The 14496-nt window shown below is 33.7% G+C and overlaps 2 protein-coding genes across 2 annotated transcripts; one reads left to right on the top strand and one right to left on the bottom strand.

Annotated features, from left to right (window-relative positions):
* On the bottom strand, positions 1-4426 carry LOC110705633 (dormancy-associated protein 2-like). The gene is made up of 2 exons (XM_021883534.1): positions 4236-4426; positions 1-350 (listed from the first exon to the last, which is right to left on the bottom strand). The coding sequence occupies exons 1-2, from the start codon at positions 4342-4344 to the stop codon at positions 91-93; spliced, it is 369 nt and encodes a 122-aa protein (XP_021739226.1). The 5' UTR covers positions 4345-4426; the 3' UTR covers positions 1-90.
* A 4516-nt stretch (positions 4427-8942) lies between these two features.
* On the top strand, positions 8943-12136 carry LOC110705868 (FBD-associated F-box protein At4g13985-like). The gene is made up of 2 exons (XM_021883801.1): positions 8943-9000; positions 11049-12136. The coding sequence occupies exons 1-2, from the start codon at positions 8943-8945 to the stop codon at positions 12134-12136; spliced, it is 1146 nt and encodes a 381-aa protein (XP_021739493.1).
* The last annotated feature ends 2360 nt before the right edge of the window (positions 12137-14496 follow it).

The following is a 14496-nucleotide window of genomic DNA, read 5'->3' as shown; positions in this document are numbered from 1 at the left end:
ATATATATATATATATTATAGTTTTCCTTAGACACAAACGTAGTAAAAGTCATGTACACACACTTTATTTTTGAGCTACAACTCGATCACTTACACTTTGATTTGTTTCTCGACAGTCTTAGTAGTCGGTGATGGGGGATAGTATCCACCATATCCACCACTGTGGCAGTAGTCACCATAACAGTCGTCTAGAATATCTACGGCTTCGTTCTTTTGATCTTTGTTCTCCTCTACTTTTGGTGGATAACGACCTCCGTGTCCACCATGACCATATCCTCCGCCTCCATAGCCAACACCGCCATGTCCGCCATATCCTCTACTACGACCATACTTAGACTCCTCAACAGAATCTGCAAAGCATAATCATATACAATACATTATACAGATGTACTCCATATGTCCATTGAACACCTTTTTGTTACTAAAAATCCAAAATATCAACTATGAAGTATATCACATTAGATTTTTCATTTCAGGAATTTATTTTTATGGGTTCGGAATCTCCAAACTAATACAATGTGACAATAAACATTGATTTGAGGTTTTGGATTATCATTTTGAGCGGCTAAGCGTATGATTTTATGATTTTGATACACAATCTTTCTAAGAATAATCTAAACCTGTCATCTCTAAACAATAACAAGTAAAAATATATTCATATTATCATGTAATATTTCACATCATTCAGGACATAATGTACCCAATACTCATTAAATAATTACAATATAACAACTTTATAACTTAAATCACAATTTCACAGCTTAAATCTACAAACATTTTCTACTAAAAACAATAAATTAACAACTTTAATTTAATCAACAATTTCAAAACTTCAATAAAAAAAATATTGACAATTTTACAACCTCAACTCTAAGGGCTGATGGATTATAATAGTAAAAAAGAAAGAAAAAAAGGTGCAAATTGAATCCATACTGAAAACGCCACTGATCGTACATATTATTATCTATATAATGTGTTGGTAAAAATAATAGTAAGAAAAAAGTTGATATTTTAAAATTTTACATTGAAAGATATTTTTTTTTTTTTTTTTTGACAGGATACATTGAAAGATATTTAACATGATGTGGATATGGCATGCTTATTTTTTGGTTTTCCCTTATCTATACAAGCATATAACACAAATCATGGTAAGTGAATACTCGTATAACTTTAAGAAACAAAATTATAAGAGCATTGGAAAACTCTCTATATTATCTTTTTACTTAGTATTATTAGTTATTTTTAATTTTTTATAACATTAATACATGATTCGTCATCTATTTCAAATCAATGCACCACACTCTTATAATTCATTTGATTGTGCATAAGAGAAGTCTAATCTCGCACGCATAGTAACGCACAAATTAAAATTAATTAATTGTGAATACACGAAATATTTTTGCTATTTTTTTATATGCAAAATAAAAACGAGCCCGTTAACGGGCGTCCCAAGGCGTCAGTTAAGCCATAAATATTTAATATAACTTGTAAATTTATTAATTATAACTCATTTAATGTGATTATATGTACATAAAACAATACTCCATCCGCCCCTAAATTACATTCTTCTTTGGAAATTTACACGGGAATTAAGTAGGAAAGAATAAGACAAATAACAATAATTAAATTATGCAATGGAAAGTACAAAGATAGATTAGTTATTACTCATGACAAGTCATCAATCCTTTGCAAAAAAAAAAAAAAAGGACCAATCACATGCTCATAATTGAAAATTTTTAACCAATCATATTTATTGTAATTTGGCACAAGGATTATGAGTGAGATTAGGTAAGGATGAGTGAGAAAGCATTAAATATAAAACAGAAAAAGAGAGTTGATTTACTAAAAAAAACTTACCAAAAATAGAAAGGAGGAATGTAATTTTAAAATACCAAAAATAGAAAGGAGGAATGTAATTTAGGGACGGAGGGAGTACATCAATATCAAATTTGAAAAACATTAAATGCTACAGTACTTTATATTTAAAATATTCAATTCACCACGTTTATTTTTTTTTATTGTTTTTTTAAAGATCAATTCACCATGTTCTTATAGTAACGCCAAATTAAAATTAATTAATTGTGAATACACGAAATATTTTTGCTATTTTTTGTAGGCAAAATATTAAAAAAAAAAATTCCAACTTTCACCAATTTTGGTAGAATAATCCAAATTTTGGGGTCTTCTTTTTCTTCAATCCCAAACCGGTCAGCTAGAGTCAATGATCTATTATATCAGGAAAAATACACTTTAATAATCCCAACTTTTCTCAATTTACTTTAAATAATCCCAACTTTCAATTATTATGTAATAATCCCAACTTTTACCTGCGTTTTTTTTTTTTTCAATCCTGTTTACCGGTAACCTAGAGAAAGGGTTAAAGTTTTTGTTAAAATATATATTGCCATGTGTCACTTGTTTATTGGTTAAAAAAATTAATAATTTTTTTTAATGGAATAAATAAGTTTTTTTAAATAAAAGAAAGTTTTAAAAATTTAAATAAAATCAATGTCCAGCTAGCCATGAACCACTGCTGGTGGCCACGGCCTCCCATGCCCAACCAAATTTCATACACCGATTCCCAATTTCCGGCTCCAATTACCAATTTCCGACACCTCCCTTGCTTCCCCCACCCCAAACTAGCCCCAAAACCTCAGGGCTCGTTTGGCATTGTTGTGGTTTTCTGTTTTTTGGTTTTTTGTTTTTCAAAATCATATGACACATGTCATAAGATGAATCAAAAATTATTCAAACTTATTAAAAACATGATAATTTCGAAAACTGACAACAGAAAAGTGAAAACACCTTTTTCTTGTTTCTTGTTTTTGGTTTTTTATTTTCAAAAAAACAGAAAACTGAAAACCAAAAACAATGTCAAACAAGCCCTTATTTGTCGGAAGCTTGGGATCGTTTTCGAAGGTGGGAAGGATGGGTTGAAGGAAAGGAGGGGGGGCCGATTTCAGTGGTATGGGAAGGGAAGAGGTCCATTTAAGGGGGTTGCATTGGGGAGGGCCGGAGGTGAACGATACTTTGTAGGGGTGTCCTTTCGGACTTTGGATTGGACTTAAGCTCAGTCCAATCCAATCCAAAACATATTTGGACTCCCATTTTATAGTCCAAATCCAAAGTTTTCAAAATCCAATCCAGCCAATCCAAATTAAAATCTCATAGTCCTAATCCAGTCCAATCCAATCCGAATTAATAATAAAATAAAAAAATTCCTAAGAAATTCATAAGAATCATAATACCAATAAAAAAATACAAACTTTAATTGAGGTTTATATTATTATTATTATTATTATTATTATTATTATTTTATTATTATACATTTATTTATTTATTTATAAATTCAGACTATTTAGACTTAATAATTTTGAGTCCAAATCCAATCCGAAAATCCGAATTTTAAATTTTTTTAGTCCAAATCCAATCCAAATTAAAAAAAAGTCCAATCCAAATAGCTTATTTGGACTGGATTGATTGGAGTCCGAATAATGGACATCCCCCTAGTACTTTGGTAGCTTGATGGGAGTAGCCGCTTAGTATTATATAGTGGTGGTCTTGAATTCTTTCAACGTGGGATTACATTACCACTACACTCCCCTTTAATCTTTTTAGTGTGGGACAAGAAATGGTCACCTGTGGGTTGTTTATGGGCTCAACACTCCCCCTCACATGTGAGCTACCTATAATTTGGCCCAGTATACTTTAGCCATGTCAAATACAGATTTGGCCGCACCCTATACGAGAGAATACAAGTCCACCACTTTATTAGATCAGGGAGGTTCCACCTCAAAACCATATGACAATGAGGGGAGTAACTCCTTAGTATTATATAGTGGTAGTAACTCTTTAATTCTTTCAATGTGAGATTCCATTACCATTGTACTTCCTCTTTAGTCTTTTTAGTGTGAGACAAGAAATGCTCATATGTGGGTTGTTCATGGGTCAAGAAATACCCTAATTACCCTAACTTTAATAATCTTCCTCATTTTTTCAACATTCTATCGAGTTGTAGTTTCTAATTTTTATCTTTGATTATGCTTGCATATGCATGCAATAATGAGATCTAAGTGCATGCAATGTGTGCTTTTAATTTCAAAATTAGTTCAAAACTATTAAAAGATTATAAAAAAAATAAGTAATGATAATTTTGTTGTTCTAACTGGATACTAAATTCGTCACAAGCTGATTAATACACGTAAAATAGAAATTAGAAGACAATAGAAACTCACGTAATTTCTCAGTGGTTGAAGATTTATCCAATTGATGAGCTGAGACCTCAGAGCATATGACTAGAGTCATAGCAATAAGGGCAAGCAACACAGCCTTTGAATAGGCCATTTTCAAGTACTTCCCTAGGAAATAATATACTACGTAATAAACTTGTAGAATTATTTGTGAAGGCTTAACTAACTCTAGGTTTGGAATAGAAAGGCAAAATGTTACACATGTATTTATAGGCAATATATGAAAGAATGAGGGTCCCAAAGTAGGTTAGCAGTATTATAATTAGTGGTGGCTAATTGAATAATATGTGGCTATCAGTTTAATATGTGGCTAATGTAAATCTAGGTGTTATAACATGAACTTAGTACGGGGATATTATGTGTACGTTATATTGCCACCATTGATTTCAATTTTACTGTTTGACAAGTAAACGCTAAAACTTGTGAAGAGTTATGAGTGAAAACGATCTCACCTAATTTGTGGATAGGCCAGGTATGGTAGCTAAGTAATGAACTGAGCTATTTGATAAGTACTTAGTTGATTATTGGTACCATAAATATACTTAAGCTTGTATTTGTTGAATATAAACCACTCTATAGTGGACTATTATGATAAGTAAATTTTGCAAAAAAACAACCTTTTAAATATTGTTTTTTGTATTTAACCACCTTTTAAAAAAAATGTTGCAAAAAACCATCAATTTTAAAAATTTTGTTGCAACTTACCATCAATTCAATGTAACACAATTGATAAATTTGGCTTAAAAAGTGGTAATTTGCAACAAAATTTTTAAAATTGATGGTCTTTTGCAACAACTTTTTTAAAAGGTGGTTATTTGCAAAAAAAAAAAAAAAAAAAAAAAAAAAAAAAGATTTAAAAGGTGGTTTTTTTGCAAAATTTCCTTATGATAATAATCTTTCTTATCTTCTCCTTCCTCCCTCCAAAACCCTAGTTTCTATTGTTGATTTTTGAAGGGGCTTCTGTCGGCTTTAACCGGTTGAAAACCTCATTCCTTTTTTTATTTTTATTTTTTTATTTTTATTTTTTTATTTTATAACGCTTCCTCCTTTTGAAAAAAACTTTTCTCCCTCTCTTTCAAAAGATAAGGGTTTTTCGATCTCCTTCAAAAGACAAGCTTTGTCTACTCTTTTCGGGAGAGAATTTTAGCACTACAAAATGGGCCAAAGAGACCCGTCCAAATTGGCCAATGAGATTGTCTTAGAGGCGGTCTCTAGTTAATCGCCTCTTTGTCAAAGAGACTGCTTTATTAGAAATGGTCTCTAGAATGAAAAAAAAAACTGAGATCGCTTATCAAAGATAGGCAATCTCAAATTTACTATTGCATATTAACGTCATTTTGAAATTTAATTTTGCAAATTAAAAAACATGTGAATTACCTCCATAATTTTTTAAAATTTATTTTTTTATTTTTTTATTTTACTACCAGAGTACTCCACTTTAGACCATTTATAAAATCACTCTTCCCTTTAACCCACGTTTAACTATTAATTAAGTGTTTTAAAATAAAAAAATCCCCCAACTCATGGTTACTCCAGTCCCCAACTAAATTTAAAAACTTTTTTCCTTTCATTATCTCTTATAATTTCACTTTAACCCTTTAACCTTCAACCTCTATTGAAGAATACTCACCAAATTGGCGTCACGGTTCTTCTTCTCTACCACAAATCCTTTACTTTGCAAAATTGACAAGAAATTCGAGCAATAAAGGAAAAGGGAGGTATCACTGAAGGAGGAGGACAGAAAAGAAACAATTTACAATTCCACGCTAGAATTAGCTGATATGACTCGCTAAATTCAAAGAAAAATCACACTTAATCTTAATTGATAGCTTAATTCGAAGAAAAATCACATATTATGCTTAATTGATAGCTTAATTCAAAGAAAAATGACATATATATTATGTTTAATTAATAGCTTAATTCAAAGAAAAATTACAAAATCCCTATGTTAATTAACGAAAATCATAATATATTAACCCTGAAATTCGAAAATCCTAAAGAAGAACTTAGTAGAGGCAAATTACATGTTCACCTAGAGCAATTGAAGGATAGATGGGAAGAATTATTGTGAATTTGGTGTTAGAATCTTGAAGGGTGTTTCGCAATGGTGAAGGAGGAAGATTAGTGGTTTAGGGGCATTTTTTTCTTGTTTTTTTTTTTTTTTTTTTTTTTTTTTGTCGTTCAAATGGTTAATTTACAAAGGGTTAAACGTGGATTAAAGGGAAAAAGTGACGTCAAAATGATCTTAATTGGAGTCTGATCGTAAAACCAAAATTTTTAAAAAAATTTACGGTATTAATTTACAAGTTTACTTAATTCACGATATTAATTTTTAAAAGGGAAAATTTTCAAGAATAAAACGACCTTTGAGTGGTCTTCCAAAAATAAAACGATCTTTAAATTTGATTATATCAGAATAAGACGACCTTTGACATAAATCTGGTATAAATAGAACATGACCGGTTGGTAACCAATTTCATAGGTAAAACCGAACACGTGTCCTATTGTGATTGATAGTTTTTTTTTTTTTTTTTTTTTTTACAATTTTCCTTATATTTCCCTACCTTATAAAAAGTGAAAGAATACTCTTATAAATAGTGTTCTTCCAATTATATCCTTCAAAATGAATATTTACATATTCACCCTCTTTAATACTCCGTAGTTCATACTTAAATCTAATATTTCCCAATTTCTTCTCCATTATCATCATCTAGCAAAGGTTTATGAGTAGTAACAGTCGTAAACCCATCAATTCGAAACTTCAGCCTTGCAATCGATTTTTGCCTTCTCGAGAACCCAAAGCATCCACAGCAGCCCATTTTCATCGGTCTGAAAATATAATTACAAGCAATGTATAATCTCACACCATTGACTAATCCAAAAACATGATCAAATCAATTTAATTTTTTAGTATAACAACACGACATTCACCCAATTAAATCATAAAAACAAGATTTAATCTGTTATCGCTGAAAATCAAAGTACCTGCAGCCTGCTATAGAAGTGTAATTACAAGCAATGCATTGTGCTAACTGGGCTTTCTCTCCTCCATCGAATCAGGTTATAAGGTTAGGTGATTTTTATAAAAAAAATAAATAAAATTAATTGAATAGCAATTTCTCAATCTGGGCAGATTGTTAAATTTATGAAGGATCTCAAAATTAAATTCGTCAAGGGTTGTTTGCGATTTAAGTACGAGCCATAGGTTCTGGCGAAAACGAGAATTTGGCAAAATTCTCAGTTACTTTTAATCCAAATTCTCAAAAAATATGTCTCAAATCTAGGTTTTTTTTTTTCTATAAATTAAAAAAGTAGGGGTTTTAATTTTTTTTTTTTTTTTTTTTTGAGGACTTTAATTTTTGGTTGATGGGTTGATTAATGCTTGTTGTGAACTTGTGCAGAATATTGTTATTGTTGGAAGCAAATTAGCTGAAATTTTGAGCATAAAAAATGACTTAGAAAAGTTGGATAATGCGACGGTTTAAGAGCTTAGAACTGCATTATTGCATTAAGTTGATTTCTTGTTGAATATAAAACTAGTATTTTGGCCCGTTCAATGCACGGGTTATAATATAGGTTATTTTTATATAAATGTATGCTTTTCAATAGTTGAAACTGCGAAGCTATTGTTACATGACTTTTGAAGTAAATGCTTGTGAAAACTTTTTTTTTTTTTTTTTTAAAAAAAGTGAGTGGAAATTTGAAAGAATAATTAATTTACTTAAGTATATATATATATATATATATATATATATATATATATATATATATATATATATATATATATATATATATATATATATATATATATATATATATGAATATTGTAGAATATGAAATGACATATTAGTTTAAGCTATATTTTAAGTTTAAGAGATAAAAAGACTATTTTTACTATAATTTATATGTTTATGTAATAGTTAATTCAACTTTATTATATCATGGTAGAAATTAAACACTTCATTTTCTTACTTAAATGTGCAAGTTACGGAATGCACAAAGGCTTTAACATTATGAAATATTTTTAATTTAATTTTTTTAATATTGGAAAGGTAAGGGAAGTAACATTTGCATATGAGTGAGTTGTGAGGACATGTGGCATACGAATAAGTTATGAGGACATGTGGCATATGAATTATTGTGGTTTGAGTTTTTAAATACTTAAGTATAGATATAGATATGTTTGTGTGAATCCTTAAACAAAAATTTGGTAACTTTATGTTTGAGGTTGGTTGTACTCCCTCCACCTTGAATTAATAGTTGCGTTAGGATAGATATCCTTCACTGCTCATATTAGTCATTGTATGCTAGTTACAATGAGATAAATGTTAGTTTTCATTTTCTAGACCAAACCTAGGCTGAAGGAGTATACGAGTCATAGTACGATGAAGAATATAATCAATATATCACTTGTGCATTACTAGGATACTTTCTAAGCACAAATGTACGATGTTAGACCCCTTCAAAATTTGAACACTAGAACTTCAAATTGAACTGAAATCTTAACTTTCAGCTTTTGGGGTACCAATGGCTTATCTGCAGAAATTTCAATCTGGGGTTGTTCATCCTCATCACTATTATCAATAAGTGATTGCTGTTGGAGTAAATTTGCGGATTTAGGAGTGTTGGGAATAAGAAAGAGAAAGGACAAAAGGTCGAGGAGTGGCAAAATGGAAGGAGGTATAAGTTGAAATGGGGTTTTGGGTAGAGGAACTGAGGGAGGAGGAATTGGGTTTGGAGTTTGGGGGAGGTGTGACTGTGTGATTATATGATCCTTTATTTTTTTTTTTTCTGGGATTTTCCCTTTATGTTTTAGGAGTGGGAGATTGCTGTGCAAATGTGCAATGAAGATGATGAGGGAAATAGAGAGAGATTGAGGAGGTGGTGTAGGACTGTAGATTACAGATAACTAGCCAGAGAAGTTTCAGGGCTCAGTTTAAATGTGATGATGCCAACTTCTGACTATCTCCTTAATCAAACAAAGTAAGATTTTGTCAGTTATTAAGATTATAAATGAAATACCAGTTCTCCTTGTAAAGTAAAAAATATATTGATGGAATATTTAGTATGTCTCTATTCTTTGATACTAAAAGTGAGTTAGTTGCATGTATAGTCGATGGAATTGTTGCACCATAAAAGATTGGGGAATTCTAAATGATAGCCTTGTAATTGTATGATTAATCTGTTAACCTTAAGCACCTAAATTAAATTGTTGATTCTGGCTTGTGTCCATTTTTGGCTATTTAAATCCTTTTGGTGACAATTCATTGTTATGGTTATTACTAGGGGTGAGCATAACAGGGCACCCTGTAAAAATTCTAGGTACCGGAACCGGAACCTGTTGCAACAGGTTCCTCAAAATGAGAACCGGAATCGGAACCTGTTGAACAGGTTCCTGGGAATTGGGAACCGGAATCGGAACCTGTAGGTTTCGGTTCCGATTCAGGGTACCCTGTATTATAATATACTCACTAACTTTTTCGCGGAATTTTTAATAAAAAAAACTAGTTGGTCACTAATTTATAATGTTTGCAACTTGCAAATAAGACAAACTAATAGTAGTTGTCTAACAAATTTAATATATATATTTTTATAATTGTAATTTTGATATTTATTATTTAAATATTGAGTAAGAATTAGTGTATAATTTGAAATTAAGTGATACTTTTATCAGGTACAGGGTACCCTATAGGTTCCGGTTCCAAAAAATTGAGAACCTGAACCGGAACCTATTACAACAGGTTCTCCAATTTGCTACCCGGAACCGGAACCTCTTGTATAGGTTCTGGTTCCGGAACCTGTGGTTCCTAACAGGTAGGTTCCGGTTCTGATTCAGGGTACCCTAATTTTTTGCTCACCCCTAGTTATTACTTGCGAGTTGTAACTTAAGTCACTGAATGAACTAGGGAAGCAATTGTTATGGTTTTTAACCGATGACATATGTCTGATATTAAAATTGGATATAATGGACTAATGGTGATGGCCTGATGGGATAGCTCTTTAGGAATTAGTAATGGACATGGTGCTGGGAAGATGGAGAGTTGATGCCGCTTTTTTTTTTTATTGTTTATTTTTTATGGTAGGTTAGGAATATACAAGTAGGTGATTAAGGGTATATTTTCTTCATTAGTAATTACGTATATTGAATGTATTCCATTTTACCTTATTTTTATTTTCTATTTTTATGATTGGTTAAATTAATTGATTGATGATATGACTCTAAAGTTTTTGCACTTTAATGTTAGATTCCAAATATTATTCTTTTCTTATTTGATGTACTAGTAATTGATTTCATATGCCTAAAAATAAAGTTTAAAAAAAATAAAAATAAAGCGTGCTCGGTAAGATTCTTAGATATTGTTGATTAAAACCCAGAAAGCCTTGAACAAACCTAATTTTTCACCCACAGAAATCAAAATCTAACTCCTCCCAAAGATGGAGGAGAAAATTACACATTTCCTCTGAGAATTCCAACAACAATGGTGAAGAAGACAGATTAAGCTCACTCCCAGACACCCTTTTGATCGAAATTCTGTCACTTCTCCCACTAATTCCGCCGCCGCAACCTCCGTCTTATCCCATCGGTGGCGCCACCTCTGGACTCAACTCCCCCACCTCTTCTTCGACGGAGTTAACCTTTCACGGCTGCCTGCCAATGGAAATCCCCCAAATCAAAAGCAAATATTCATAGATACCGTCGATCATATCCTCCGCCAAAACACCTCCCCACATATCCAAACCTTCACCATTCACCATTCACCATTCACATTCCTAATTCTAGTTCTAAGATTTCCCTAGCAAAATTCAAGTCATGGATTCGTTTAATTTCTAAGCGAAACGTATCTGCAATCAAGGCTATTCGCGAACCCCCTTCGCGTACTCCGCTGCCCACTCTCCCCAGTACTATCTTTGAAATTCGATCACTTGTTCATCTTCAATTGGTTGGATTGCTTCAATGTAAATTGCCTAGTGTTGTAAAGGGGATAGTTACTCTTCCTAATCTGAAGAAGCTTGAATTGGGTGACGTTATTTGGGACGACTTACAGAAATTATGGGCATTGATTAGTTCTTGCCCACTTTTGGAAGTTCTGTCTTTAGGATTACAATTTTACAATGATGGTGTAGTGAATGTGAATATAACATCTCCCGTGTTGAAGTCTTTGATTATTGATCACCCGAGCGAGGTCAAGTTTGCCATTGATACCCCTATGCTCGAACACCTTGCACTAACTGGTAGGGTTGGGCATTATAGCTTTGCCCGATATCCAACTAAACTGATTAAGGCAGAGCTTAATGTTTATGTTAATGGACCTTTTACCGATAATGAATTTAGCAAAATACTACCGCTAATTCGAAGGATTTCTGGTGTCAAGTCTCTTAGCCTGAGCATTATGAATTTCTTCAAGGCTCTTAATTCCTTGAAGGTTGATGTTGGTTCGATATTCTGTAATCTAACCCATCTTAGATGGACTTGGCCTAGTGTCAATAACAACTTAGATGTCCAACATACACTTCCAGTGTGTTTGTTTAGTAAAATCAAGAGGCTTGAATTATTGAAAATGAAAGCGAATGCCAATAATTTAAAGATGTTGGAATACATTCTTAGCAAGGCAATTGTTTTGGAGCGGCTTCATATATCATCTGGTGATTATGCTTATGGGATCGGTCATTCTGGTGATGTATCCTATTTTGTAGGCAAGAATAAAGACATACTATGGTGGGAATACCAGATATATAACACACTCTTAGCTGCTCCAAAGAGTTCTCTACTCAGTGACATTGAGTTTGTTGGTACTTACATCCATGCATCGCGTGATAGGTCTCAAAACGGATTCATTGTAACCATCAACAGTCAGACCACAAGTCCGACATCAACCATTCAATGAATAGAAGACAAGTCCTAATTTCTTTGGTAATGTAAAGAAATTTAGTACTTATCTTAAACTGATGAATGTGATCAGCAGATAGCAATTCCTGCTGTCTATGAATCTTTATGTTTAACTTGCTTTTGTGTACTTTAACTAGGTTAGTACGAGTAGAATGGTTATTGTCAACTCTTTGGTTTTCCTTTTTCTATTTTTAAATTTGTTTACTGGCTTTAAAACTGTCATTGTGATTCTCATCAGTTTATTCGAAAATACCTGATAATTGAAGTTTAATTACATGTCTAAATTTCAAATGCAATGAGAATTGAGTTCCAAATGCATTGCTATTGTACTTTCTACACCATTTGTAAGAAATGTTTTGTGTATTGTTAGTGTTCTTTCTACGTTACCTACCTATGAGAAGTTATTTTAGCTCTTTTCTGTTTATAGGGGACATCTTTCTCATCACTCACAATCAGGTTTCAATTCGCTACTTGCTAAGTTATCACTCCTTATCGTTCTTATTGTTTGCACCATTTACTTTTACTATGGCATTACCACATTACTAATATGATTACAGATTTGCATGCGATGTATGGATTTTTATACCATTGTTTTAGTGGCTATAAGTTATATAACCCAGAAAACAGGAAAAAGGGTAATGCTGGCTTGACCTGCACTTGTACTTCAGCTAATCAGCTCCACTTTTGTCATACGATCACACATTGTTTCGGGTGAAAACAATGGGACCTTGCCGAAGGTCCAATGAAGTGGATGAAGACTTGTCCGGTCCAAATAATGCTGGGCCGAAGGTTTCCTGCACAGCAAATACACGTAAACTGGCCTCGGGGTGGATCCGAGGAAGACCCCTCCGATGCCGAAGTCAAACAGTGTTTAGAGAGAGAAAAATATGCAAGAGATTTAGTGCTTGAGGCTTTTATATGTATATGACAAATAGTGTAATTGAAGGCTTTTATACCTTGGCATAACAAAGGGAGGAGAGTGATTGGGCCGGATTGGGTCACGGGCTGACCATGACAATTTGGACCAATTGACACATAGCTAACTTGGTTTGATTGGAGGCTTGGGCCTTGACCTTGAAACATTGGATCATTTAATGACTAGGCCCAATTAGCTTAATTGGACCCAAACAACTTGCCCCCCAGACCCGATTTGGAAGGATGACGGGTCGGGTTTGAATCCAATAAAAATGGAGGAAAGTAAATGATTTAATTAAATCAAAAGATTTAAATTTTAAACAGTCATTAACTAAATAACTGTAATTAGGATGATTAATGGGAAGTTGAGTGGATAGTGGACGGTTAATCGAGAGAGAGTTTAACGGTTACTTAGGAAGGCTTTTAAGAGGAATTAAGCATTCTGACCTTTGAATTTCTCATTTTCTGGAAACATAAGACATTTTCGCCATTTCTCTCCTCATTTCTTCACCAATCCCATCTCGAATCCTCTCAAGAAACCATTGCTTCCACTTCGAAATTCCACTGTACACCCGAAATCAAAGCTCGACGATTGAACTCGCTGCTCCGACTCACTGAATCGGCGAGTTTAGATTCTCATAAAGGTAATTTTCCTCGATTTTTCCTTGATTCTCTTAGTTTTCTCAAAGAACTCCTCTTTTCCCAACTTCCTTTCTCGCGAAATTGTCCATGGCTCGTTTAAGAGGTCGCCAGACTGGGAGACGAGGTCCAGTCCGAGATCCCCGGGACCGCGCCGACGTATGGAATGGAGAACGTATCGAGGAGGACCCAGAAAGGGGGATTCCGGCGGTCCCCCTAAACGCAGCTACTCCTCAGCAAGGGGCTGAGGCTGCACCTGCCCCTTAGCAGGGTGCCGAGGCTGGGGCTGCTGAACAGGGGGAAGATCTGCCTCCTGTTCTATGGGATTTGCTACCTGGGCATGCTAAATGGCAGGATGCCGAAGCCCAGAGAGCTATGACTGACAATACCCCTTATTACTGGTGGGTTAGGCATGCCGAAGCTTAACGGTTTGCCGAACAGATCGAACTACACTATGGCATTTTCGAAGAAGACGGGTATTGGTGTCGAATGCCCTCGCCTACTGACAGAATTCATCGCCCTCCCCCTGGGTATGTGGGAGTATACACTCGGCAGTTGCAGTACGGGCTTCGGTTCCCTTTGGATCCCTTCATCAGGGATATTCTAATAAAGTATAGGATTTCCCTATGCCAATTAACGCCTGTCAGCATTCGGCGGGTGATGACTTATCTCTGGGTGTGCCGGTTTTTTGCCGTTGAGCCGAATTTGCATTGCTTCCGAAGGATGCATCAGCTAGTGCAGAACACCCAGAGTGTGTACGGCCAGCACGGGTCTTCAGGCTGGTGGCGAATAGAGAGCCGCCCT

Source organism: Chenopodium quinoa, unplaced genomic scaffold, assembly GCF_001683475.1.
Source record: "Chenopodium quinoa cultivar QQ74 unplaced genomic scaffold, ASM168347v1, whole genome shotgun sequence".
Taxonomy (NCBI): Eukaryota; Viridiplantae; Streptophyta; class Magnoliopsida; order Caryophyllales; family Amaranthaceae; genus Chenopodium; species Chenopodium quinoa.
This window is presented reverse-complemented; position numbering and strand designations above follow the sequence as displayed.